General features: G+C 37.8%; 6 protein-coding genes and 1 long non-coding RNA gene across 24 annotated transcripts in view; 2 read left to right on the forward strand and 5 right to left on the reverse strand.

Annotated features, from left to right (window-relative positions):
* The window catches only part of LOC105174714 (RING-H2 finger protein ATL7), a 3,066-nt gene extending 1,481 nt beyond the window's left edge, over positions 1-1,585 (reverse strand). The window contains exons 1-2 of the mRNA XM_011096905.2: positions 621-1,585; positions 461-543 (exon numbers count right to left, since the gene is read on the reverse strand). Coding sequence (XP_011095207.1) covers positions 461-543; positions 621-887 — 350 coding nt within the window. The 5' untranslated portion in view covers positions 888-1,585. The remainder of the gene's footprint in view (positions 1-460; positions 544-620) is intronic.
* On the reverse strand, positions 2,065-5,290 carry LOC105174725. Of its 2 annotated transcripts, XM_011096915.2 has the most exons (5): positions 4,612-5,276; positions 4,424-4,494; positions 3,825-3,930; positions 3,386-3,518; positions 2,065-2,835 (listed from the first exon to the last, which is right to left on the reverse strand). In XM_011096915.2, exons 1-5 carry the CDS (start codon positions 4,689-4,691, stop codon positions 2,641-2,643), a joined length of 585 nt encoding a protein of 194 aa, XP_011095217.1. In that variant the 5' UTR covers positions 4,692-5,276; the 3' UTR covers positions 2,065-2,640. The 2 variants fall into 2 exon arrangements, with proteins under 2 accessions (XP_011095217.1, XP_020547547.1); XM_020691888.1 differs by lacking the exon at positions 4,424-4,494 and having other exon boundaries at positions 3,386-3,571; positions 4,970-5,290.
* Positions 5,673-10,314, reverse strand: LOC105174765 (glycerophosphodiester phosphodiesterase GDPD4). 7 transcript variants are annotated; one of them, XM_020691884.1, is made up of 10 exons: positions 9,986-10,122; positions 9,569-9,871; positions 9,305-9,411; positions 8,834-8,931; positions 8,250-8,310; positions 8,082-8,162; positions 7,696-7,788; positions 7,016-7,105; positions 6,254-6,381; positions 5,673-6,148 (listed from the first exon to the last, which is right to left on the reverse strand). In XM_020691884.1, the coding sequence occupies exons 4-10, from the start codon at positions 8,929-8,931 to the stop codon at positions 5,971-5,973; spliced, it is 729 nt and encodes a 242-aa protein (XP_020547543.1). In that variant the 5' UTR covers positions 9,305-9,411; positions 9,569-9,871; positions 9,986-10,122; the 3' UTR covers positions 5,673-5,970. The 7 variants fall into 7 exon arrangements, with proteins under 7 accessions (XP_020547543.1, XP_020547540.1, XP_011095258.1 ...); XM_020691881.1 differs by lacking the exon at positions 9,305-9,411 and having other exon boundaries at positions 8,115-8,162; positions 9,569-9,655; positions 9,986-10,314; XM_011096956.2 differs by lacking the exon at positions 9,305-9,411 and having other exon boundaries at positions 9,569-9,655; positions 9,986-10,314.
* On the forward strand, positions 10,410-15,359 carry LOC105174747. Of its 8 annotated transcripts, XM_011096937.2 has the most exons (12): positions 10,435-10,566; positions 10,639-10,698; positions 10,914-11,000; positions 11,331-11,464; positions 12,139-12,197; positions 12,268-12,322; positions 12,404-12,445; positions 13,064-13,091; positions 13,837-13,946; positions 14,311-14,358; positions 14,697-14,816; positions 15,054-15,359. In XM_011096937.2, exons 2-12 carry the CDS (start codon positions 10,650-10,652, stop codon positions 15,114-15,116), a joined length of 795 nt encoding a protein of 264 aa, XP_011095239.1. In that variant the 5' UTR covers positions 10,435-10,566; positions 10,639-10,649; the 3' UTR covers positions 15,117-15,359. The 8 variants fall into 8 exon arrangements, 4 of the variants coding, with proteins under 4 accessions (XP_020547544.1, XP_011095239.1, XP_020547545.1 ...); XR_002286590.1 differs by having other exon boundaries at positions 10,410-10,566; positions 10,645-10,698; positions 14,311-14,816; positions 15,054-15,082; XR_002286589.1 differs by having other exon boundaries at positions 10,427-10,566; positions 14,311-14,816; positions 15,054-15,082.
* On the reverse strand, positions 15,493-21,850 carry LOC105174736 (probable sucrose-phosphate synthase 4). Of its 4 annotated transcripts, none has more exons than XM_011096932.2 (14): positions 21,328-21,849; positions 20,850-20,939; positions 20,277-20,494; positions 19,999-20,062; positions 19,699-19,880; positions 19,053-19,533; positions 18,367-18,495; positions 18,068-18,199; positions 17,793-17,969; positions 17,479-17,532; positions 17,309-17,371; positions 16,262-17,095; positions 16,003-16,130; positions 15,493-15,894 (listed from the first exon to the last, which is right to left on the reverse strand). In XM_011096932.2, the coding sequence occupies exons 1-14, from the start codon at positions 21,613-21,615 to the stop codon at positions 15,621-15,623; spliced, it is 3,114 nt and encodes a 1,037-aa protein (XP_011095234.1). In that variant the 5' UTR covers positions 21,616-21,849; the 3' UTR covers positions 15,493-15,620. The 4 variants fall into 4 exon arrangements, with proteins under 4 accessions (XP_011095234.1, XP_011095228.1, XP_020547539.1 ...); XM_011096926.2 differs by having other exon boundaries at positions 19,681-19,880; positions 21,328-21,848; XM_020691880.1 differs by having other exon boundaries at positions 19,681-19,880; positions 21,316-21,446.
* LOC110011570 lies at positions 17,768-19,823 on the forward strand. Its single transcript, XR_002286593.1, has 3 exons — positions 17,768-17,904; positions 18,013-18,235; positions 19,688-19,823. It is a non-coding gene; the product is annotated as an uncharacterized LOC110011570 (long non-coding RNA).
* LOC105174789 (eukaryotic translation initiation factor 2D) overlaps positions 23,288-27,030 on the reverse strand; it is a 5,970-nt gene continuing 2,227 nt past the window's right edge. Inside the window, exons 4-10 of the mRNA XM_011096983.2 lie at positions 26,969-27,027; positions 26,782-26,876; positions 26,237-26,662; positions 25,501-25,609; positions 24,563-25,208; positions 23,796-23,925; positions 23,288-23,552 (exon numbers count right to left, since the gene is read on the reverse strand). Of these exons, the coding sequence (XP_011095285.1) occupies positions 23,804-23,925; positions 24,563-25,208; positions 25,501-25,609; positions 26,237-26,662; positions 26,782-26,876; positions 26,969-27,027 (1,457 nt within the window). The 3' untranslated portion in view covers positions 23,288-23,552; positions 23,796-23,803. The remainder of the gene's footprint in view (positions 23,553-23,795; positions 23,926-24,562; positions 25,209-25,500; positions 25,610-26,236; positions 26,663-26,781; positions 26,877-26,968; positions 27,028-27,030) is intronic.

Genomic DNA, 27,030 nt, shown 5'->3' on the forward strand with positions numbered 1-27,030 from the left:
GAGAGAGGGGGGGGGGGGGGGGGAAGAACGAATAAACAGAAATCACCTAGAGATGAAAAGAATTAAGTCTGAGGGACGGAATAACTTTTGAACAGAAGAGGGACATTACATATCGATCCATCAACTATCCAACTAGCAGGTAACTGAAATTAACTTCATTCTTAGAGATAAACAATACACCCAATACTGAGTCAATGTTTGATTTCCAAGTCAATTAAGCTATCAATATCTCATGCCTCTTGTATCTTCAGCTGCTAAGTAATTTGATGTATCCCTTTATATCTAAGGGGACTTGAGAGAGAAAGCAACTTAAAGGAGAACTTCAACCTTAAAATCTAAGGAAAGGAAAATATTCGCGTAAACATCAACGAATTTACAGACACCAATAAAATTATATGACGAATTCTTTTTCTCTTTAAGAAAAAGAAGAAGAATCTTTTCCCATGAGAGGACTACTTACTGTGTGTCTTTGACAGAAAAACTTTCCTTGAACACGATAACGGGTAGCATCTCTCGCAGCTCCTTCTTCAACCCCAATTCACACTATCGACAAAGAAAAAACTAAATTAGGATTACATAAAAGCAATACATAAGTTAATCTATTCAATCATATAGCATACCCTGGAGATATCATCACTACTTTCAGATGTTGGCATGAAATTACCAGTCCTCATTCTGAGAGAAGACCAGTCCACCCTCCGGGGACGGAGATAGAAGAAATAAAACAAGAGGAGAAGAATAAATGTAAAGAGAATTGGAACCGAAAAGATGAAAGCTTGGTACAGTTTTAGCTGAGATGAAGCCCTGGAGCAACAATTAGCAGCGTTACCAGTACCATTGTTGGATGTTTCTTGGTCTGGAATGGTATTTTTAACACTATAAGACATCACAACAAAAAGTAGTTTTTTCCCCTAGAAACCCCAGATTGTGAAGGAAACCCGGCAAATAAACCACACTCATCCAAACTTGAGAGGGTTGTTAAAGAGAAGCACAAAACCAGATGAAAAACAATGCAAGATTGGACTTTTGAAACTGATGAAATGGATCTGAAGAGAGTTGTTTACACAAGTGGGAAAACTAAATAAACGGCTGAGTGATGCTAATTATTTTATCCATGTTGAGAAAAGGATGGTTTTGTCAAGAGAAGACAGGAGATCATAAGGTAGAAAAACCCTTGAGGCTTGAACCAAAAGATCTGAAAAAGGTTTCTTGAAGAGAAGATAGAGGTGAAAGGGTGGTTTGTCAACAAACAGATCTGGATGATCAATAGAAGAGACGGAGACAGAAGAAGGGCGATTGTCTCTCTTGTGGAAGTTTCTATCTCACATCAAACTGTATATCTTTTCCTCAGTGGGAGATATGTATTTGAATATGGTATTAACAGTAATGTCAAAGTTAATAGATATGTATTAGCAAAAACCAAAACTTTATGAATAGAAAATCTGGAAGGATTTCAAATATGAATTCTCAAAAAATTCTATCTGCCCGCTCCACTCTGTCTGTCTCTATATTAATTAAAGTAGTTGTGTTCTTGGATAAATTTTGTAGTCCACCTCCAAAAGAGAGGCTTTGTTGCTGCTGTGAGGATTCAGAGGCCGTAGTTATGTGCGTAGAGGAAAATGTTAAGTGGATAGTAAGATTGAAGTGCTGTTATATGGTAGAGGCTTATCCCAGACTGAGTTTTGTAAACAAAGCATGCAGACTTTTTAATATATCGTTCATCGTTTTTCTCAAAAAAAATTGATTCTTGTAATTGTGAGAAGTAATCACTTCACTAAATTAGATAACACAGGTCAAACATAGCTCCAACTAATGGTAGTAGGAATAGTTGCCATGCGGCGAATCGCCATCTATATCTCTTATCATTTGACCATCTCCCCCCAGTCATCAATGCTTCTGTGATTTGCCACCATATGAATATATTATATATGTACCACCTCCTACAACATTATTTCTTTTTTATTCACTCAACTGATGCAGACGTGTTTGTTGTCAACCCATATACAAAAATTTAAGCTTTGGGAATATTGAATTAATATTGATTAGGTCTTTTTCTCATACAGCAAACATATTTTAATAATGTGAATATCTCCAATTTCTTCATAAGCCAGAATCCTAGCTAACACTTGTTTCATTTCTTTCTTTTTGGCTCCTCCCCTTTGCATTTCTTTCATGCGTGTACATAAGTTCTAATTAAAATGAAAGGAGATGCTTCAGATATTTCTCCTCATCCTCAATAAATAATGCCAGCACCAGCTTCCTTACTTTAACTTCTCCATCGCGAGGTAAAAGACACGCAGCGCAGGAGCGTGGCAAAAGTTTTCTCCAGGAAAACAGCCTCCAGAACAGCACACTAGCACTATTACACTACTACCGATATCATAAGCCAATTAAGTTATATGCCAAGAATAGTACACAGTTGAAAACTTCACGAGACTAATTCAACAGGTCCTGTTTCCCATGAATGTTTCAGCATGTAGCTGGAGCAAGTGTGAGAATGCAATATCACAATTTGCTTAACGTTTACATGCATTGCTGAGAACGCATCCTCATATTAAGCTTTATGTACAAAGTGTTTGATATTACGCCCTTTTCTTATGGCAAACAAAAGCACGTTCCACCTGCATGTTGTGCTGTTAGTCATACATCCCTGACTTTTAGCCTGACTTCAGAAGGGGAGTTGAGTGGCTTTCTCGGGCTTGAAATGGAGTTCAGTGCCTTTTTTGGGCTTGAAGGAACAGCGCTGAATTTATGAACCAAGATCTTGAAACATGGCAACAACAATAAATATAGGGCTCCTAAGATAAGTGGTGCTGCAACAACCCACCCCAACAACTGCATAGATATCAAAAGTACTGATAAATCTCATCAATAAACTAAAATTGCCAAAGGATCAAAGACATATTACATTACACAATTCAACTCTGCTTGATGATGCAATAGTTAATCGTTCCGAATTACAGTTTTTTTCACAGTATTTACCAGTCACATATGCCCGATTTTGCTAATCAGAAACAGATATCGACATTAGTGATTACAAATTATGATGAGCCCATGAATAAAAGCACACGTCACTCAATTTGATGGATATTTAAGAAAAATCGACACATTCTTTTCCTATCCATGCTACTTCTGTTCATGTTATTTTAGTAACTATTGGTATGAAATTACAATTTAATTTCTAGTATATGCTGTACCATCAAGTATGCTAACTTGAGCACTAATCAGAAACCAGCTTTCTATTTGCCTAGGAAAAAGAAAAGATAAGTAGATTGAGAAGCACATAGAGGAGATGTTCCTCTGACATTTTATCGCATGAAGGTTCCAAACCTAATTTCCAAAATTAAACAGCACAGTGAATGAAAACATCAATTAGATAATATACCGCAAGGAAAATGCTCCGCAAGGCTTCATGTGAAGCTTGTCCAGTCAAGACCTTCTTAAAAGCATCAGAAGTTAAAGGAAAATGATGCCCACCGGTAATGATTTCACCAAACCGTAGGAATGGAACCATCAGACTACAGAACAAAGCCCAAAAAGGATCAGGATTCTGAGTTTCTTCAAGAAAACTCTGCTGCATTGAAAGGAAATACTTAGCAGGAAACCACACATACAAAAGGCCCTTACTTTGGGCCTTTGGGTTGGATGTACTAATTTACCCAACCTAATATGGCACTTACTTTTCATTATCAAAGCCCATGAATCATGATGAGAAAATGAGCTAACAATTCTGGTAAATAAGTTAGTGAAGGTGCATCAAGCTGCAAGATGGTGGGATTTCAATAAAGAATGGCGAGGGAGTGATTTAAGATGAAAAGGATTACCTCAATTCTATAGGAGTAGCAATGAAATTTGCCAGCATTACAGTTGGAGCATGACAAAGAGATCGAAGAACTGCAACAGCTATCCCACATAGGAACACTGTAACCCCTGGTAAAGATGATAGACTCCAAACATAAGGTGATCATCCAAACAATCCAATTCACCAACAAAGTGCAGCACATACTGTCTAGCAGCCCATAGCATGGCATGTTATATAAGTTACAATAGCAAAACGAAAGTGATGCACAAGAAGTTACAGGAAACAAAAGAAACAAATTAACTGGCTCAGCACTTAAGAGAAATTCAAAGATCTGTTGTGAAGGCTCAATATTTAATGAATAATAACCCCAACAGAAAGTAAAGCAACTGTTAGTTCCTTGCTAAAGGAAGTGGAACTAACATAAACTACCAACTGCGGAGACAGAGCCTGTATCCCGGTGGGAACTTATCACCATTTCCAGAAAAAAGGGGTATTTAGCTCAGACTAGCATACATGACAAGAATACAGTTTAAAAAAAAAAAGAAAAGAAAAGGTAAACGGCAAGCTATTAAAATCAGATCACAATATCATTTGGATTGAATTAGCAAACAAATAAGATACCACAGATGGGAAACACTCCTAAAGTGATCCCAAGCGCAGCCGAGAATGCAAGCTGCTTTGGCTCGGTTCCCCTATAAAAGTAGATACAAAAGAATCAGGGGAAAAAATACGACAGATAAAATGGGAAACCTCGTAGGTAAGAAAAAGGAAAAGAGTGAAAATAGGAAATGAATGGATGAAAAAATAACCGGCGGAGAATTTGGAGAAGAGGGTCGACAATTTTTATACGGAACCATGAAGCCAACCAGAAAACGAATCGTTGCAGCATCCTTGATCGAGAACCAAGATTTTCAAAGCTTCAATCTTGGAATTTTGCAGTTGTTGGATCTCCGTAGCTATTATACAAGAGGTGCGTGGGAATGGCATGCACTAGGTGTCGAAGAAGCTCGAGTGGGAATTAGGTTACTGCCACTGTGGGAAAGAAAGGGTTTTTTGTTTTCAATTAATTACAGATCACATGGCCATCCATCAGCCTCCCCTATCAGTATAATAATAATCCTTCTGTCAAGTATTAGTTGACGACATCGACAGTAGAGAGAGACGCACCGGCACCGGCAGCGCAACAGCAGCGCGAGTGTAGTTTAAATTTTGATGATCATAGGGCTGTGGGCGTCTGCTCAGTGCGAGACGGTCGGTGGGTAGAAATTTGGATTGGGAATACTGTGCTGTGCTGTTCCTGATGGTGAATTTGATCGATGCTTATGAAAATCGGAATCCAACCCAAAACACTGTCGTATTCTCGGATTTTCCTAGCTAGTAGTAGTACCAGTACCTATTATTTATTCCTTCCGCATTCGGTACTATTTCGTCAGCCCACGCCCACTGCTTTCTCTTCTGTCTTGGTTTTAACTTTACAGTTATTCATAAATAAAATAAAATGAGACGCAACGCAAATTTTGGCTGAGTTTGAGTACACCCCTTGTCTTTTTACCCCTCACTCCTGTACTCAGTGATAGACACCAAACCAGTGCCGGTCCCAACTCCCACACCCATGTATTCCTCTTCAATAATTAATAAACTATTTCAAGTATGAACAACATAACAATCAACTTGTATGGTAGCAAAATAGAACAAACATTGCTTTCCACATTCTAAAATCATCTTATCTTATAAAAATATATAAGTTGCGGGAGGAACTCGCACTTTACGTTACGTTATCTACACCACATGATTGCTACATTCTTGATTTGCATTTAAGCATATTTATATTATTTGATGATCAAGATATGAAAACGCTGCTCCAATTCGGTAATACTAACAGTTGATTTTTCATTGCCTTTTCTTTAGACAAATGCTATACGCACACCATAGATATGGAGTCATGGATTAGCTTCCACTCAATCAAATTTTTACTTGTGCCAATATGATAAATCCAATACCTGTAACCACCCTATTTATCAACTCCAAGAACAAGAAAAATATATGTATATTGGTGCCACCAAACAAGAAATGTTCTCTGGAGTCTGGAGGTCATGATGCCTGACACGTTTGATCTCAATTTATGCAACTTCTTAAGAACCCAATCATAGACTTTCTTCAAACCATTACTAGTGCTCTGAAGAAGCCAATGAAAAACCTTCTTCAAAGCATTGTGTTCTCGCATCTTGCATAACACGCTGTAGCAGAGCAGGGTTACTTGTGACCACACCATCCACACCCTCTAACAACATTTTCTGCATGCACTCCTCTTCATCAACAGTCCAAGCATAAACCTTCTTCTTCCTCCTGTTACCAGAGATTGATTACACGTCAATGACAGCTCTACCCACAACTCTACCAAATACTCATATATAACTCGTATTTTTTTTAACTATTATACTAACTTCATACCCATGTAGGATTCTCACAAGCTCTTCATCAATTAAAGGGTGGTAAACAGCAACCACAGCAGCACCCCGCATCCTCAATAATTTTGTCCTGGTTCCAGTTGAGGGATCCATCATTACAATGTACCCCACCTTCACAACAATAACCAACATGAATGAACATCAGCTATAGTAAAATGGCACTGAATTCAACATTAACCACATAAACTGCAAAGAACCCAGGTCCTCTAATCATTATCCACGACGACAAAAACTAGATACACAGTTAAACAAATGACAACTAGCACAAGATCAGGTGAAGTTTTATTCTGTTTCAAATATGACGTAGTCGGTACAAGTATATAGCAGTAAATTAAGATCAATCACAAGAGAATATAAGGTCACCACACAAAAGAAATTATAGATAATCCTAAGATGAACAACTGCCTAGCCCATCCCCAAATAACTCTCCTTCTCACGCACACTCGTTTCTGTTAAGTTCTCCATAGAAGACTACGCAAGTAAAGAGTGTTACAGCACCATAGAGGTTCTCCCTATTTACAGCCATTGCAGACATCATAAAGAGAGCAAGCATTTCCAACCCCTTTCTTCCGTTGTTCACCAACTACCCTCTAAATCATTTCTTGCACCTATCCTTAAAAGATGTAAAACAGAAAATAAAGGAAAATATTACCAAGTTGCAAAACATGATAGGAGGTGACTATAAAAGTCACACTTAAAAATTAAATAAAAAACAGGGAAGAGCAACACTGTAACCATCTTTTACCATTGTATCTCCGGATAACTTAATTACATCCCTTGCTAGACTGTCACTTTTCGCCCATACAAGGCAGTTCCTACACTTGGTTCTTTTAACCTGCATAAGGCGTGGTAGTGACCTTTCAAACCAGTTTAGATCATTAAACCATTCATATTTGAGTAGAGAAGGCAAAGCAGAAACCACATTACTGTAGGATCTATTTACATTATACTGTTGACAGTCACATGTGCGGGCAGTAAAACTAAAACTGCTAAACAGACAATATTCATGGGCAGAAAAGGACCTTTTGCAGAAATAGCTGTTGGAAATTGTTAACAAGGCTTTGAAATTAAACTAACCCTGAAGAGGTAAACCAACATCAGCGTTTAACATGGTAACAAAAATAAATTTGTATGAGATCTTAAATAGGGACATTATGAACCAGAATACATACTAATCCACAGAGAAGGCAAACCAAACATGGATGCATATCAGGTCCCATCCTATAAATGAGTCATTCACATTTCTCAAGACAGGCAGGATATAAAATTGCCCCATTTTCCTTCTTTGAGTAGGGTTTTAATGACCAATTCCACAAAACATGACACTTCAACAACCAAAAAGTGCCAAGTGCAAAGAACATATTTCCAGTTCCACATAATTTTCTTTACTCAGGAAAGAACATATAAAGATCTTGGGCAGCTTACAACAGAAAGGATATCCTTTGCCAATCCCTTCTCAAATAGAGGTGGCCCAACTTTAGCATCAAGAATAACCTGCCTGACAGAACCTGATACGAACTGTCAGAAAACAAAACCAACCTTAGAATATTATCACTTCCAGAATTTTCAAGGAGCTAATGATAATTGAATCATGGAAATGTACAGAAGCATGAAAAAACATTCCATCTTCCTGTCCATCTCCACTGATTGTTTAGTAATTTCTAAGATTGCTGTAACAGAAGATTTGTTCTAGTGGTCTGCTAAACAGCCTAGTCTCATCATATTTGCAAGAAGTAGAGATATCGTTTCAGGCTGAATTCAATTTTGGAAACTTGTCCTGGCTTTGTTTGGAAACAGACAGAATGCTGCACCTTTAGTGCATCTTCAATGGTTGGAATATTTACATCATGAAACTCTAGCGAATGCTGAAGACTGGAACCCAGATCTGCAATCTACAGTCAAAATGTCATAAAAGATCCTCAAATTTATCATCATCTGAATATATTGACAATTGTAAATACTTACATCAGGCAACCCACCTCTTTGATGGTCAAATAACCAACCCTAGAAGTACTATTCCCAGATATTCTCTGCAGATCCCTGCCTGTAACATGTGAGAATCAACATTCCAGAAAACTTTAAAAGCAATTCACAACTTGAAGCAGTAGAACGCAGAGAAAGTGAGCAAATACTCTTCCATCCATTGGTTGTCAACTACTTTGATCCTAATTTTGCATGCATAAATGGTTGATTTTGGATGCGTAGGAAAGAGCAAATGCTTGTTTTAATCAAATTGATCTATTTCTTTGTTTTGAAGAAATGCTTAAGAAGAACCTCTTCATACATTTGATGTGTTCAACATGTTCAGGATTTATAAGCGCTCTGAGATATCTTGTTAAAATGTTATTCTATTGGACTGCCTACTGGATCTTAGCCACTAAAAGGTAAGTATGTTATAAGTCCATGAAACTGTTCTAGTAGAGTTATTTGGCTTACCAGTATTAATTTCTTTATGATATTATAAAGAAGAAACCGTTGGTACCAAGTAGAGATCAAAGAATAAGACCATAGTCGAAGTAGAAAAAAATGTGAATGTCTGAATGAAGCAAATGTTCAGTAATACCTGTCATGAAGAGCAAACAATACTCCATCTGAAGAACGAGATACATCAATCTCAATGCAATCTACTCCAGAACTTAAAGCATTATTATATGCATTCATCTGTCACAAGCAAAATATTATTTAAAGATGAAGCCAATGGAAATATTCCACAGGAACATATCTAAAGCAATTTCTGGCATCTGTTCATTTCTTGGGGTTTTCTAAGAGCTACCCAATGGGGCATAAGAAGACCTGTGCTAGTTAGACCAGAAAAGTGGGCATACATAATAATACCCACATTATTAGGTTACAAGAAATTATCAAATTAACATGTTTGTCAACTTTACATTTGATTAATGTTGCTTTAGCAATATTTCTCTATTGAGTTGTCTATCAAATACATTATCCATCCTCATTATGCTGACAAGATTTGACAAGAATCCTGCGAACTTTAAGGAAATGACTCAAAAGAGTTTTAACTAAGAAACAAGACCTGTCAATGCATCAACCTCATATGATCAGCACACAATCAACTACTTCCCCACAGTCCCACCAATATAACAGCAACTTCCTTTGTATTATGCTTCAGTGAGAATCTCCCTGAACTTCAACGAATTACCAGACTATAACAGCCTTAAATGTTAAAATTTCCAAAAGTTACACTTTCCAAGCAGTTGATTAAGTGGTGACAGCTGCGGTAGATTCTGGATTAAAATATGTGCAAAAGAAATCAGTCAAGTGGATATGAGATGCCTACAGTGTTGGGGAAGGCCTTGGTTGAGTCACCCCCATGAGCGCACACTAAAGGAGGACTCCGCATCCAACCGCAATTTCGTAATTGTATCTGCATATAGATGGCAAAATATAATACAAGAATGTAAAGGGGGAATTATATGGTTCTCAAAGGTGACCTGAGTAGCTAAAATAAAGATATCACCGTATCTTTTCAACAAAATAATTATGTGCCTTCAGAGGGCAACAGCAAATAAGAGCGAATTGGGCATACAGCATGCTCCAATCTATGGAAATTTTATAAGGAAAAGCAAAGAAGAGAGTCCCGCTGCATTGGAAACAAACACGTTGTTGGTAGAACTATAAAGCTGTGTTTAATCTATTAAGGATATGCAGGTGTAGGAAAAGATGATAAGTGCGAAGAGAAAGACACACAGCGAACCTGGTGGAAGCGACGGAGACTGAAATGGAAGTAAAGAGGAGGAAGGATTGCAATAATAGCGAGGGTAATGAGGAGAGATCTAAAGAGCTTTCTCCTGGAGGAGGACAGGCCAAGTTTTCGCGGAAATAGGGCGTGTCTTTGGAGGCGGAGCTGCCTCTGTTGCCGATCCCATCTCGAGATAACGGAAACCATTTCGTCGTCGTCTTCTTCTAGTTGGTGGTGGTGGTGTGGTGAAGATCATGTACTGCTAGTGATTGGGTTGGGTATGGGTATCGCATACTGCTGCTAAGTCTAAGTGCTAATAATTCGCTCCTCCAATCCAATAATATAGACTGATGTCCTTTTTAGTTCCAAAACTGCCCGTGGAGTGGATGCTCTGCCACGTCACCCCATGCTCTTATAAAATTCCTCAACGCTCCTCCAGTCCAGACACTCAAAACTACTCTCCTGCGCTCCGCTGCACCCCACCCTATATATAATAAGTCTTAACTTACACTATCTGATTTTGACTCTCTCTACCTTCCGCCTCCAATCCATAATCCCTCTCTCTCTTTTTCTCACAGGCAGGCACTCAACCCCAGGTATTACTTAATGATCCATACCAACTTTTTTTGGCTTTCGAAATGAGTTAATTTTGATGTATGTATTGGTAGGAGCAGTGTTAATGGAGGAGTTATTTCAGTACATGAAGACTCTCCGCTCTCAGATCAACGGTGACTCTCCTCTCTCTGTTTCAGTGAGAAATCGTGTGAAAATGTTTTAAGTTAATTTTTTTAATCATGAATGATATCTTCACTTCAACTATTGAGTATGATTCTTCTCTTAACCTTGAGTTATATTGGAAACAACAATTGTTGAGGGTAAGTAGGTGAATTAGTTTAGAAATGCGAGATTGAGATTAACTTTAACCATGCTCCGTGAACTGTAGATGTGGCGGATCAAGCAGCCAAGTTATCGGTTGAAGAGCATATGCTGTTTACCACTGTTGAGACGCTCCAAAAGGATCTCGATTTAGGTTCTGTTGGAAAATCTTTTCTGTTGTTCTGTTATGTTAATGCAAAGAGTTGCTCTTTTCGCTTAAACTACAATAATACTCCACTATCTATCATCACTTTATTTTTGCTGGACAATTACTGTTTTTTATCCTTAAGCTCAGCGAAGCACACTAGAATTTTTCTTCCTTCAGTTTCCTGTTTTTTTTATCACCAAAAACTTCTCACGTTTTGTGGGTGGTTTCAATGTGGATTTCAAGTACTCTTCTTGAACAGTAATATTCTTGATATTTTGAAGTTTCAAAGCTCATCAAATCCCGGCATTTTCTTATTTCTTCTTAAATGAAGTGCAGTGAAGAATGAAACTAGGCAAGTGAAAGAGGAAACTGATCAGATGACCAAAGCTAAGGGAAAGATCTATTCACAGATTTTGCAAAACCAGAGGAAAATTGCTTCGTTGGAATCTGATTCTTCCACCCTTAGTCAGGTGCAGAGATTTTCTTCTTAGGGTATCCAACCTATTAATTTGGAAGATAAGGTTTCACTGAAGATGGTATAGACATCTGACCCCCATGCTTTAATGTATTCAGTGTGGATGAACTTGTTCCCTTCCTTTTTATTGCTGATAATTCAGTCATAACTTCACATCTTTGTTAATGATTTGTGTCACTTGACTTAGGCTCTAATTGCCCGACATTTCTTCCCTGCTTTTGAACTGGTCCTTGTTTATTCCATTTTGGATGCTTTGTTGCAAATACGGATATAATGGTGACTACATGGTTAAAAAAAATCTCTAGACATCTGAAAGTTGTGTTTACAGCTCCAACCATTCTGTGTTGGTAAGTAGTGTGCATTCTTGGTGAAGCAGTTTAACCTTGGATTATAAACGGCTCATGGCAAAAACCACATTCTTGTTCTTGATTTTAACACTTCCGTTTTCCTACATTATCACTCTTGCAAGAGATCATAAGATGATTGAAAATCAGCAAAACAATATGCATTGAGATGTCCTCCTTACTATCCAGATATCAGTACAATTGTATATCAATTGGAAAGAGAATTCCATGAAGGCGCACGCTTGGGAGGGAGGTTGGATCTTTTATCTTTTGCAACATGCAGCAAATTAGACTCATTATGGCCTTGTTTCCTCTTAACATGCAGACGTTGAAGCTTATGCAACAAGAAAAACTATGCCTGTCAGCAAAACTTGTAGATCAAAGGTAACATGTGAACCATATACCAAGAAAACTATGAAATATTATGTAATGGAATATTTGACTCCTATAACAGCACATATTATGAGAAGGTTGGTCAGGATATCAGTGCACAACTAACAGAACACCAGGTTTGAGATCTTGTTCTGTAACCATCCAGATTTTGCATGCAGTATTTGCAACAACTACTACAATAGATTTTAACCATGCAGGAGTGGATCAATGCACAGGATTTTGGCTCACGACCCAGAGAGGTTTGGTAATTTCATGAAATATCTTTTGAAACAGCATCGTAAATCTGTAAGTGATCATATGTCAGATCTGAGATGAAATTAGCACCAAAAACAATACAAATATTTGGCATGTATATAATTTTGAACGTGCAAAATGGTCTTTAAGTGTGAGATGAAGCAAGCATCAACTGCATCTATCTTTTCCAGGAAAGCTGATAAAAGATTTCCATGATAATAACATAAGGGCTTTCGCCACTGAACACTTCATTATTGAGCGAACACTTACACAGAGGAATTATACCTCTTCAATGTTTTAAGATTGTTATTTTCAAATCCAAGCAATGTAACATAAGCAGGAGACCGAGTATAAGGTCTCACCTTGCCTTCCTGCTGGTAGATTTTATAGGGTGGATCTAAGTATTCATTTGCTCGTTTTGGTCATCCTTATGCTGGATGGGTCTCCTTGTCGTCCAGTCATTTTTAGTTTTCTTTGAGTTTTAAGTCAAATTTCCATTTTGTTGGTGGTGTTTTTCATGAGAAAATGTGAAACTGGAGGGACTTCAACTATGTTTATTTTCTCTTTCACGTTTGCTTTCCCAAGAGAGATATAGTGTCAATCACCATTGACTGGCCATGCAGGTAAATGAGAAAGCAGGAGGAACAAAAGGTAACAAATTACCATATTCCCTCCATTTTCAGTACACAATAAGATGTTCTTGGTGTACCATGCCTTTTAGTGGATGTAAACAACTAAGCTATAATGAAATACTACTTTCTGAAAAATGTGAAAATCATTGCAACTAATACATTGCGAGCTGTAAGCTTCACTTTGATTTTGATTATTGACACGGAAATAAATTTCATAATGATGGGGTACATGAACTTCCCTTCTGCTAGGTGAGCTCATAAACTGGACTTCATTTTTTTTTATTTGGTAACTGGACTCCAGTTTATTTGGAAGGAAAAGTAGGTTTAGCTTTCTTTTTAGTTGACATAATGAGTTAATCCCTTTAGTGTCGCTCTAGCAGAGGGGTGTGCCTTATGGGGAAAAAAAAGTAGATATGAAAGAGAAACAGCCTGGACTGTCTCCAAGGTTTATGGAAACTTCTCTTTAATAGTTCAATTGCCAGGAACTGGGTGTCAAAGATAAAAATTGCTATTATCAGCATATGCATGCAAATTGCCTATAAAAGCATATTTCAAACTTTAACATTGTGAACAATGTTCAGAATTTTCTTTACAGATCTGTGGAAGTGTGGGTTTTGAACGCATATAGTTTCTAAATTCTCTGTGGTTGGTTCTTCTTATCCATATTATTTTAATGAGCAATCTTTTAACAACTGATGTGGGTAAGTATTATCTGCTTGCATAATCACTCTAATTTCAAATAACAAAGCCATCGCAATTCCCAGAGTTCCCGAATGATGTAGGTCAAAGTTTGACGAAGGATTTTCAAGCTGCTCAAGCCAACTTTGGTAAGATGGAAAAGCTAAAATCAGATCTTGCTTTGAAGAATACTAAGGTTGGTTAATGCAGACAGTCAGTACTTCCTTCCGACTTCAAAACATTGGTATGGTAAACAAAATGCATATTATTAGGACACATGGTAATGATACCTAAATAATTTTTGGTACAGCAGAACTAGAGATGTAAGCCAGATAATCAGTTCTGATCCTTTGCTCCAATTGAATTTCCTCTTTCACCCTTCAGAAGCTGTGTGTGATTTATAGTTGTTATGCTCGGTCTCTTAACTAGAATCAACCGCAGAAAAGGAAGCTTCATATCTAGCTGAAGTGATCTGACTGAAAATTGCAATTGGTTGTTGATATTTCTGTTGTTACAAAAGTAACTTTTGGTATTTTCTTCATGACCCTTCGGTGTTACAGCTGAGGCAGTCTGTTGAGCTAGTGAAGACTAAAATGACTGAATTTAAGGTGGTCTCTACATTTTTTTTTCTTGTCTGCTATTTGATATGTATCTACTTGGTGGACTTTAACATGCTTTGGTTAGTATACCTTTTCAGGCATACCAAACAGACACAAATACAAAAAGACAAAAATAAAAAAGAAAAAAGGAAGGAACATAGTCTGCTGTTGCCAAAAAGTATTTTCATTATTCACTACATAAAGCAGCAAATGCCAGGAAATTCAGAGGAGATAATTAACTGTTTAGGCATCCATCTTTTAGATGGTAGAATGATTGAAACATTCCGAGTCTGATAATAGTTTTATATGTTTCTAATATATAATGATGTTGGCTCGAGTGACTGCAGTCGGAACTTAGGGACATGGATGAGAAAAGCTTGGAAGAGGACCTTCAAGCACTCTTATCAGACAAATCTGGAGAAGCTGAGTATGTGCAGTCTCTGCAACTCCAGATTACGAGAGTGAAGGTGAGCCAACGACTCTTGCTTTATGTTGTTAGTTAAGTCAAATAATACCTAGACATCTATGTTTGTACCACACTTTGGGATTATAGCAGCTGGATAATTCTTTTGATGACCTCCAAACTTGGCAAGCTGATGTTAGTGCTCAAGGAAAAAGCAATTCTCTATGTAATTCTTCTTTCCAAGTTTCAAAAACATTATTTCATCAACTTAATTTAAGATATTACTTTTTTCTTTTTTCAGGAGATCTCACACATAGTTAGGTGCTCTTGTGGTGAGGAATACAATGTTAAACTGGATAAATGAGCTTGACCATTCAGGTGGTAAAGCATAAAGGAATATCATCGATATCCTTAGGATATCTCTCTTTCAACATATTTCTATTACGTTAATGTGAAAACAAAAGATGCAGATGTGTAAAGAATGGTGCCAATAGTCAAAGTGATAAAGATGCTAGATGATTTGTTTACCACAAGTAAAGCCAAGGAAATATCATTTGTGTACCTAGCCTGGAAACCAGACGGATTTACCTTTGGGTGTATCTTTCTTCCACACCATGGAAAAAAGTGACAGGTATGCACAGTGGATGCACTTGTGTATGTAGCCTAACCCAATATACACTTCATGTAGAGTTCAGTCTATTTTATCTAAAAATATAAAAATTGAAGGTTTTGTCATATAATTATAAACTCAAGTGGTATTAATGTTTAGAACTTCCATTTAATTGTACATAAATGTCATAAGCTTCAAGAACCCAGAGCACAATAAGAACACATATATGATTTAAAGAAACACAGTTAAACTGAGAGGTCACATGATTCCAATATATCCCAAGACTTTGGAGATGTCATGAACTTCAAAGCCCTCTGCAAGAGCTATCTTTTTGCTCGCCAGGGAAACTATGTCATCCGTTTTGAAGGACTCCTCACCATGCCCAATCATGTCACTTGCATAATGAACAGAACCTCTCAGAATAACAGTCTTGTGAAGACCTCCAAGCAACTCTTCATAATCCGTATCCCCTCTTTCCCCCAGAAATACCACCATTTTGGGAAGTTCAATACTCCATCTAACTGATAAGTATCTGCATAACATGCAGAGATTAGTAAAAAGGTCACAGGCATATGATGCAAGTTTGTGTTGGTTCCTTGCACAATCACTGCACAAATGATTTCAAATTGGAAAGACAGACCTGAGAGCTTGGGATCTTGATGCAAATAATGGTATCACATTTAATCTTTTTGCAGCATGCGTATAAACTAGGTTGCACCGCAGGCCTCTCATGCGTAGCCTCTGTCTTAGTTCATCAATTTTACAAGTCTGTCACATGTGTATTGAGTTACACTTTAGTTTGCCAATTTTATTGGGAAAAATATATGAAAATCAAGTGTTCCTTTTTGAGGTTCCATTTGTCTATATTTTAATCAAGTATCAAAGGATTAAAATCATACCTTGGCTCCTGGTTTAATGCTATATGAGTAGCACCGTGAGCTACATTGACTTAGTTGCATATCATCATTCTCAGGACCACTTTCTATCTGTGCAAGCCTCATTACCATGGATTTAATATTTTCGCCTGGCCAACGGTAACCAATGTGGGATTCATGGTCTTCATCTACTTCAAAATCCCTCCAGGGATAGTACATTTCGCTTCCGCTGCTACAAACCAGTGCATCAAAGTGTTCTAGGTTTACCTGGTAATTTGTCAGCATATCCTTCGTCTCTGTCAGACTCAAACCTGTCAATAATACAAAACCTATCTGGTTAGACTTGGATCCTCCAACCTGCATAACATTCTTGATAATCAAAGGTAATGCCTCAGTGGGACTTCCATTGCTGTTATAACTGTCTGCAGCTACTACATACAGCCATTGCCTTCTCCCTGGAAAATAAATATCGATGGTTTTTCCTTTAGAAGTCGCCTTTTGCAATAGAACATCAATGACTTTCTGCTCACTGCTAGTTATATCAAGTTCACCATTCGCCTTTACATCTACATCGATGGAAAACTTTAACGAAAGGTCTTCAATGCCACGGAGTGATTCACTTAGTGGCTCCTCAGGAGTTGACACAACGGAAAGATGATTGGTTGAGTAGTGATTTCTGCACTGCTCGACATGCGAGAGGTAGTTACTGCAGTGCTCTGTCCATGAAAACTTATGGATATTTTTCAGGCCAACTTTCCGACACTCATGCCAGAGGTTTTTGTCAGCAACAAGCTTCAGAAGAGCATCTGATATGGCTTTCTGGTCATGCGGGTCAACAAGCAGACCATTATTGAGTGCCTGGTCAATCAATAATATCTATTAGATCAGACAACTGACTCAGAGTTACCCGTCTATGAAAATAGAACTTTGTATATTTTACTTGACATTGACTAGGATCTGAAATCTGTCAGAAAGCAAGCTCTACGGATAACCCCACCCATAAACTTGGATATCTTACTATTAAGTTCAATGCTTTTACGTCTACACAGAGAAAGGCTAAACAAAAATTACCTTCAGTATATCCACAGGTCCGCCATTTCTGGTGGCAACAATGGGTAATCCATAAGCTGCAGCCTGCAGAAAACACGTCCTTCAACAAAGTGAAGATAGTTCTAAAATTTAACTGGAATCTGGTATCAAGTTAGCCTGTTGAAATTTTGAAGCAGCTAGCTGTAACTGACCTCAATGAGAGTGAGACCAAATGGTTCTACTAGGGCCGGATTGATGAAAACTCCCTTCACGAAAGATCCACCAACAACAATGTCACTGTTAGCATTATTACCAATTTAAAGAAGAGAAAAAAATCAAATGTTCCCATGTAAAAGATGATATTTAACTAATTTGTAGATATTTTTCTGGACAAATCCATAAATGGGCATGATATGTTGTTCTGGTGGACATTGACTATGGGCCACACGAATCAGATACTTTATGTTACCAAGAATACTAATTTTACAGCTCTCGAAACTGATCTATCATCAAACTGATGTTTCACCTTAGTTTTGGCTGCTAGACGATATATTTCAGGAACTTCTGGTTGCTTGTGATGCTTTGGATACGCCACCTGACCATACAAGTCATACTTGTCAATGAGCTTGAGTACAGTGGTAAGAACAGATGAACTGCTGTTGGACATATCTTCAATGCTGTCTCTGTTACCAAGTATCAGCGTCTGCAGTGACAATTGGCACTTGTATAACTTATTATTTCTTCAGATTTAGAGTTCAAGAATGCATCGGTGAAATTGCAGTTGCAGTTGTGTGAGGTTACCAAATTTGCCAGTTCACGAAGGGGTGGGCATTCTCCAAAAGCCTTCAGTAAAGTGGTGATATTTTTCTTTGGATCTGGACGAGATAATGCTAGTATCATGGGCTTGTGAGGATTTGTGAAGAAACGCATAATCTGCAAGTTGGGAATAATTTGTCAAAATCTTAAGAGGTATCATCTGCATGCATTTCTGGTGTTGACTTGGTTTACAGTTTTCGTACTCCTTTTGTGCTTGTACCATATTAACATGTTTAACATTAATCAGCATTCATTGATTAACATGTTTTGGAAAAGCACCTAACCTCGGACCATATCGGAGGTATAGGTCGCTTGTGGATCTTGTCGTTACCAATTAATGATTTGAGATCTCCATCGCTGTCTAATGATTCTTGTGCTAACACACTGCTGAAGTCCATGCCTGGTGGTATAACCTAGTTCCACAAAATCACCACTTATTAACTATTGTTTCTTCACACGCAGAAAAAATATGAACATCAATTGCATAAAAGGCTCCCCAAATTGCCAAATTAGGAATACATGTGATTGATAGAGAAACTTGAACCAATGTCGTCCAACTGAATAAGATATTTAGATTTCTTTCTGGATTGCAGTTATTACTCTTTACCTCCATGCTTTTCTAGAGTAGTGATGCGTATAAGAGCCTATGTCCTCAGCAGATCAGATAGGCAGATGCCAGTTTCAGTCCTTGTATCAGGCTTTCTTGAATTTGAACCTCCTACTGAACCAGCTATTGCAACGATAATACAGCCTAAATCTTTTTATGTATGAGTAGTTGAATGCAATTCTTGAAAATCGACATAAATAGAATTCATCATGATAAGTGTTTATATAATTTTGCAGTGCAATTATGAGGTCTGGACTTTTATGTTTCAACTGTAGTCATTTCTATAATGTTTTTTAAGAAGTCAACTTCAAACTTAAGTATATAACAAGTAAATTATTATAGCAAAGAAAAGGATACACATACCACCATTCTCGGCATGTATCTTCCAAGGCAGCTTACTCCTCGCCGTCTCCTAATCCTAAGTTTCCTTTCCAACTGGATGTCAAATCCATCATACAGACCCCACTGCTCTTCAATCTCTTGCCTCGTGCTTGTTACTACCACCTCAGCAGAATCCAACCCCAACTCCTCCGCTTCAATTCTCCTCGTTATCTTGTATGTGGTGTTGATATCCTCCCTAGAAAGCGTACCCTGTTTAAGTAACTGCTCCAATTTGTTCCTGCCCAAGGAGTGCCCAGTAAACACCATTGGCACATTTAGGACACCAGATAAGCGTGCCGCCACTTCCCCCGCATCTGCGTAGTGGCCATGAATGACATAAGGCCATGCTGGTTTTCCACCATTGACTTGATCTCCTAGAGCTTTTGCCATGTTGATAATGTGGCTGAGAGCTCCATCAACATATTCCGGTATGTAAGCCCAGAGTGACTCTTTGGGGATGTACCTGTTGCATATTCAGCAGCAAGTTTACTATCTTGTTGAACTTTAAGTCTTCTTGACTCGAAATAAAATAGACTGGATTCTCATAGTTTAGCTTGAGGGAAATTATATATATATGTGTGTGTGTGTGTAAATTTAATTTGTTTGTTACTTTTCAGGAGGCCCGCACGGGATTCGAATAATGTAGGCACCACAGCTGCCGAATCCATCAGATGGGCATGAAAGCATCTCAATTGGTTCTCCGTAGGTGGAGTCCACCTCCGGGGATGTGATTTGTCGCGTCAGAAGATCGACTCTGTGCACACCATCCATGTTTGCTAGAGCTCGAGCCAATTCGACTACGTACTTTACCTGATAACATTTATCCAAAGTACACAAAAATAGTGGTTTATTGATCGCAGGAAGAAGAAAATGATTGGAGTTTGTGGTATCGAATGAATGGATGCAGGCAGGTCGATTGTCAGACTACCTGACCACCTGTATCAGAGTCTCGTCCAAGTTCCATGTTTTCTCCTCGCACCAACCCATGAAGACTACATTACATAATAAACAATTAAACATAAACCACTCCATTAATTGTTGTGATGTCAGGCAAATCGAAATACTAGTATGATTCAATTTCATACTATGAACCCGTATGATACCAATGCAAACATCCAGCTATCCTGGTATCTATTTTTACATCTTACCTTCAATTTATTTCCATTTCAACTGCTGCTATGTAAAAAAGAATGACACCTCGAATACCTGATCAAAACAACATAAAGTTGCCGAGATTTGTCATCTGACCAAATCTGAGTTTGGGAATTTATCCTTGAGATGTCTGTAACTGAGTCGGTTCGATTAGACTCCTCTTTCTCCTTCTCTTCTTCCGAGAGCTCAGAAAGATCTGCTGCAGCATCACTACGACTCTTCTCTCGCTCAAGCCTCTGGTTTACTAGCTTTTGAGTGGCATCCCAAGCTATCTGCCAGTAGAATTTATAACATTAAAACTTGTGAAGTAAATCTGTTTGCTTATCAAAGCGTTTAAGTAGTCAGGCAACTGTAAATCCATAGCTGACACTTTTGTCTTAGGGAGTTGGGAGTAAATCATAGGTTCAGTCAAGTAGCTAAAGTGTTGGAGCTATTGCTTAGCAATATGCTTGTATTCCACTAGGTGGGAATCTAAATGCAATCCCTTCCCCAGTGAAAGTGGAATTCACGGTCCAAAAACAACATCACAAGCTTAAGAATGTAAACATGTATGCAGCATGTGTCTGCTTACATGTGCTACATGCAAACTCATATTATAATGGGAAGGGAGGAGAAGAAAAGGCTGACCTGCTTCTTTTTGCGGGCAAGATGCCAAATGCGCCAGCACATATTCTCAAGCCTGTTATTTCTTTGACGAGAACTCCTTGTGGCTATGACCTGCCCATCCATTCAACCTTACAAGTTATTTTAGCAGGTTGTTTAACAAAGTAGAACACTGTATCAACATATATTAAGGAAGTATGGTTAAATTAATTTCATTACTGCTACAGTGGTAATCGAATGCGTTCATTGATTATTGTGATCATTAGCCAGCAAACAAAGCAGAATTTATTTTCTGATAAAAAGTCCTTGTATCTGCTTCTGGTTATTTGTGAAATGATCCATGATGGGTGCGACAAGTGATGAATGCTATATTCTTTATATGCATGCTGCGAAGTGGCCGTTGAGGAGAATGTTCTGATACACTTCAAATAAGTGGACGGTGGAATTAAAGGCAAAAGATAGGTGGCCAGGGAGGATGAAAGCAGGCTACCTACGTATGTACCTTAATCCATGTTCTGTGTAGGTCTGCCTCATCAAAGCTATTCACAACTTCTTCAACAAAGTACTTGGTAGGACTGAATATCTTTTCTTCCTTTTGTTTCTGGATTCCCAACTTCTCCAACTTCAACCTCTCATCAACAAGTTTCTTTTTTATGCTGTTTCTCAGGCTATAGCGCTTGCCTCTTTCTGAATCATCACTGCAGCTTTCTGCCTCTCTTGTCCCATTTCTTGACGTGCCAACGTCCAATATAGCCTCCAAATACCCGTTCAGCCATTCATTCTCTCTCATATTGACAGGATTATTGTTTTGGGGATCAAGGGTGGTTCTTGAGAGTTGCCGCAGTTGGATTTATGATGGCCAAAGAACTCAACTTCAGTATTTATTGATTTTCTCGGATACAAGGATAGCCAGAATCAGATGCAAAAAATCTTTTACTTCACTTGAAAATTTGGGTGCTTTTGGTCCTCCACTTAGTGCAGTGCATGGTAATATAAGCATATTACCCAAATATCCACATCCCTACATCTATAAATAATTAGTATATCTGGTCTCGTGAATCATTCGGGTATTTACTTAGGCTTTAGAAAACTGATTTCAGCCCAAAGCTAAAGAACAATTGAGGTGCATTTTGAGAGAGTTGGCAATAAGACACATTATTGAGAATGATGGATCATGGATTCTTGTTCAAAAGCCAATAATACGTCGAGAATGGCTGATACACAAAAAGTAGATGCAGATACATACATTATGGCCGTGTAAATTTACAAGGGCATCTAGCTAGTAAGAATTAGGATCATATGGTGAGGCCTCAACCATGCATGCAACACCCATATCTACATACCTTTAGTATTACGCATATCTCAACTTTTAATTAGATTCAATCGTTTCATCTCAATATGCCTATTCTGGAAACGATAAAGAACACAAGTGCAGCTTCTTTCAGTATATTATGATGTTCTAACATATGGTTGCAGCATCAGATGCCCAACAGGGTAGGGCATTAGTTTACTAGGATTCTCAAGACAATTTCTGCATTTTGGCGAAAGGATTTAAGAAAGAGCGGAAAAAGCAACTTGAAAAGAAAGACCAGCAATAAAGTGGAAGAGGAGTAAGCATCAAAGAACAAAGTTGGTGGGCATATGCACTCTCTTTATTACCATTCAATTCTTTCTTTCATCTCCCCTCAACGCGCTTATATCGTCACACGCTAAATATTTATTCGTGGCTGCACCACTAGAAATTAGTCTTATTTCTTTGAGATGACGACTCCGTCATGCAAAATCATCATTCTGCAACTTCAACAACATTAATAATCCATGCTTACCTTCTCTTCCATGTGGCTCTATGAAATTTACATCTAAATATTTATTTTCACCAGCTTTATCTCTCTCTGTTTTTTAAGATGATCACTCAGATGAATATAAAAATATTTCAGAATGTTCTCAGAAACCCACATGGCGCAAGACTATTTTTACCGATGGCGGACTATAGCACACAAGGTGGCAGGCAACCAGTACAACACAGGAAGGCAAGAGTTTTGAATGGGGAAAGTACAGCAGCTGCAATAAGAGACCTCATTATTTAAGTACAACCAAGGAAAAACCAACCAATGCAGACAGATAATTTTCCATGAGAAACCGTATGATAAAGTTCAGTCCAAGAACATTAATTCTTTTTTTAGTTTTACGAGGGCCTAGCTAACTCAAAAAAGTTAGGAAAATATTTAGTCTGTACAAGATATAAGTGCGTTAACCACTAGAAGTCGAACACAAAAAGAACAGCGGGAGAGAAAGACAACACAGGTAAGCATCAGAAAAGTCGATAATTATACAACTAAAAATTAGCTTTTCCCAACACTATATTCTCTCGGAAGATTAAGAAATCACCTCTGATCAACATTATTCTACAATGACCTTAAAAAAATATAACTTCTGTTGTAACAATGTTTTTGGAATTCACCACCAAATACCATTAGAATGTCAAACAACATAATCTAGAGTAGATGATATACATTTAAAAGAAAAGAATTTTGCATAAGACTCCTAAAAATTAAAGGCAGTAGGTCATTCACTTCTTCCTCCTGAACAAACTTACAGCACCAGTCTTCAGCTAAACAAATTTGTAGCATGACAAATCTTTTGCTAAAAACAAAAACTGAAAAGCCATTGGATGGTGCCAGTGAATCAGCAGCATTGCTTAGAACCTCCAAACATACCCCATTAGACCTGAGGAATAAGAAAGTAAATGTAAACATTTCAGTAATACATATAAAGCTCCTAATTTTTAGGCCAAGTCCTGAAATTATGATTCATCTATTTGGAATATATAAAAAGAAAAGGAGCGTTGATATTTCTTCAATTAATTGTCAATAGACTGTGACATGAACTTAGAAACAGTTATTTACCCAATTCATCATTGAAGAGTAGAGAGATACGGGAAAAAAAGCACCAAATAGAGCAAAAACTCACCTTCAATTCTATCTCTTGGTCTTGTCAAGAACTTCGATGAATCTCTTTTGTACACCATATTGTTCAACAAGATGTCTTGCAAGATCATCAATGACACCGCCTTGGACCAAAACTTCAAGACCCTTTTTACCTTTTTGCATTTAAAATTGCATATATCAATTAAATAAGAATAAAAATGATATCATACTCAAGTAAGAGCACATGATCTCAGAGAGTATATCATGAAGGAAGAGAATGTCAACATCACCTATAATGGAAAAGGATAAGAAATCTCCATAAACATTTTCACGACAATTCACATTACAAGAAATCAGTGCAAGAGCATATTGACTGTGAAAGAAGTAGAAAAATTAGGAGTCATGAATCAACAAATGTTTCCACGTACGACACACCACACTAAGATGCCAAATCCAAATATAAGCATAAACACACGTCTACAGCATATATCACACAACATGCTGGTAACATACAACTGAAGTAAAATCTTAAGCATTTAGATAGACTTACGACTAATATCATTGCAAATCAAATGAGCAGATGATTATTTTGATAGAAAGATGTGCAAAAATGTCCCGACCTTAATTTTGCCAAGACCAATCCCACCAAAAAAGAAAAAAACAAGTATGAAAACTGAAGAGTGATCATTTTTTTCCCAACAACACACACACACAGCCATCACACCTGCAGAGCGCATACCCTGAGGGAGAGAGAGAGGGAGAAAGAAAGTTTTACGAAGTTAAAGTAAGCTGAGTCGTCTAAAGTCATACCAGGGAGTTCCGATACTGTTGTACTACAAGCAAACTTCTTCTGCAACTCTGAAGCCAATATCTCTGCATCTATCAAAAAGGACTCTAGACCAGAAAGTTTTGTGACTTTCTTGTTCCCTTGCCTTCGTTCGGTCACTATTTGAAGTGGCTTAAGAGCACCTTTCCGAACAACAGAATCACTTCCTCTTGTCACTACGTGATGAGCTTGCATTCGATTGATAAAGGTTTGACCTATATCTTTTTTATGAATTTCAGTTGGATACATTGCACCCTTTTTAATAGCACCCTTAAACAAAGCATCGCATAAAGTTGCATCCAGAACCACGATGGACTTATCTGTTTGTTTCACTAGCTTCTCTTTTTCAATGTATCCAAACACAATCTGAGAAGCTTCTGAAGCACTATACAGTTTCCCTGTGTCTGCTCCAATGGCAGCAAATATAGGATTGACGTGTGTAGTTGGCTTATAAATCTCCACAACGTCAAGTAATTTATGCAACTGTCCTTCATTGGCATTGTTCTTTGTGGATTCCTCATTTTTCTCAACTTTCTTCTTCTCTGGCTTGAAAGATGTGTAGTCCAGGTGATTACGGTTAACTGAGGATAGTGTCACCTCTTTTTTATGCTTATCCTCTTTAACTGAAATCTGGCATGACACAATATTCAGCAATCGAATCCACACACATGAGAATAGTAACATAAGAATAGCAACAACTGATTGTAGAACCAAATTGTAACATCATAACCCTTATAAAAGAGAGCTTAAAAGGCAAAAACAAATGGTTCACGAGCTGATTCACAAACTAAGCTATGACTATTTAGGCCATCAAAATTAAGAGACTCAAGACTTGAGCTTTTTTCGAGGTGATCCATGGTTTGGTGGACAAAATTGGAACTGGCAATTTTTAGTCGATGAAGAAAGCAAATTCAAAACTCACCAGTCCACTAGCAGATTTAGACTGTAGCCACTTGGATAGCTTCTTATAAGATGACTTCTTTATGTCTAGTGTAATACCCGAAGGTCTGCAAGGTAATACATGACTAGACCTGTAACAGCACAAACAACCAGGGCAGTTATGAATGATAGTACATCAGACATTTAATAGGCAGCACATACAAACACAAAGAACCTAAGGAGCACCTGGGAACAATACATGAGAACTATATAGAAAGACAGAAAGAACAAGATAACGAAACATACTTTTGACCTGACTTCACCTTTCTACATAGGCCTATTTTTGTAGCTCTATCCCATGGCAGCATTTGGTCATTACATATTATCCTTTACTAATATTTCAACAAAATGTCTCATTGAACAGATCAACTAACTTACAGCTATCATACTATTCTATGTGGACATGATCAAGCAAACACTCATTTCAACTGTATAAATCTTTCCTTCTGCAATTTGAGTCCAAATAGTTAAACCTATGGCATTGCTGCATTTACTTCAAGTAAGTAAAAATGCAAGAGTCCATTGTGCTATTATATTGGCATCAATATACTAGTAATTTATACTGTCAGTAAAAATATTGAAGTCATTACCTAACAAATAGAGAATAATAAGCAGCACATAATTTAATTGGACTAAATGAGTAATTTAACTGACTTATACATTCAAGTAATGCATTGTAACCTCAGGCAAGAACCAAGACAGGTTCAGTTTCTGGTTACCATAATATACTTCCTGGCATGGGAAGATCTTTATCTTTGACCGTTGTATGCAAGGCTTGCAAAAGGCACTTGTCCAATAGAGCATCTGCATCCTCAACAGACAATAAATGCTGGCCGTCCACATTAGATTCAATGCCAGCTGCATCTTCCACAACTTGCAAATCCACCATGGCTGTGGTTATTTGTTCACTAACTTCGGTTGTCACACCGGTGTCTTCTGCGGAAGCAGAATCAAGAATAGAGGGAGTGCCATCAGCAGCACTAGAATCTCCGATATGTTCATTGCTAATGGCATTCGTCTGACCAGCTGAGGAATCATCTTGACATGAATCGGAAACTTGGCTAGCAGAACACAAAGCAGGGTCCTCAAATACAACATCTTCCAAGAATCCAGCATTTGGGACATGACAATTTTCAGCTGATTCCCTGGAAAACAAATTACAGGATACAAACATAAATAAGAGAAATGATTGTCAAGGGAGTCCATATCTGGTATTCTTCTAATAAAAAACAGATTGCTCAGATGAAATCCCTGCTGCTTTTACCAAAGCGTATCAAGGTAGTAATGACTTATCCTTAATGCCTTTCCACGCAAACCAGCCTTCAATGCTTCTGTGCTACTCATGGTGGTAGAGCCTACCTGAGTAAAGAAATTACATCCCATTTCCGGTTAGAAGTTTTAACAGTTCAAGCCAACTTAATCTAGCAACAATCATATCTTGTATAGCTTACAGCTATTGGAGCTGGATTGCCAGGAACTTTGACGGCCCAAGGCTCCCCAGCTTGATGGAAGG

Source organism: Sesamum indicum, linkage group LG2, assembly GCF_000512975.1.
Source record: "Sesamum indicum cultivar Zhongzhi No. 13 linkage group LG2, S_indicum_v1.0, whole genome shotgun sequence".
Classification (NCBI taxonomy): domain Eukaryota; kingdom Viridiplantae; phylum Streptophyta; class Magnoliopsida; order Lamiales; family Pedaliaceae; genus Sesamum; species Sesamum indicum.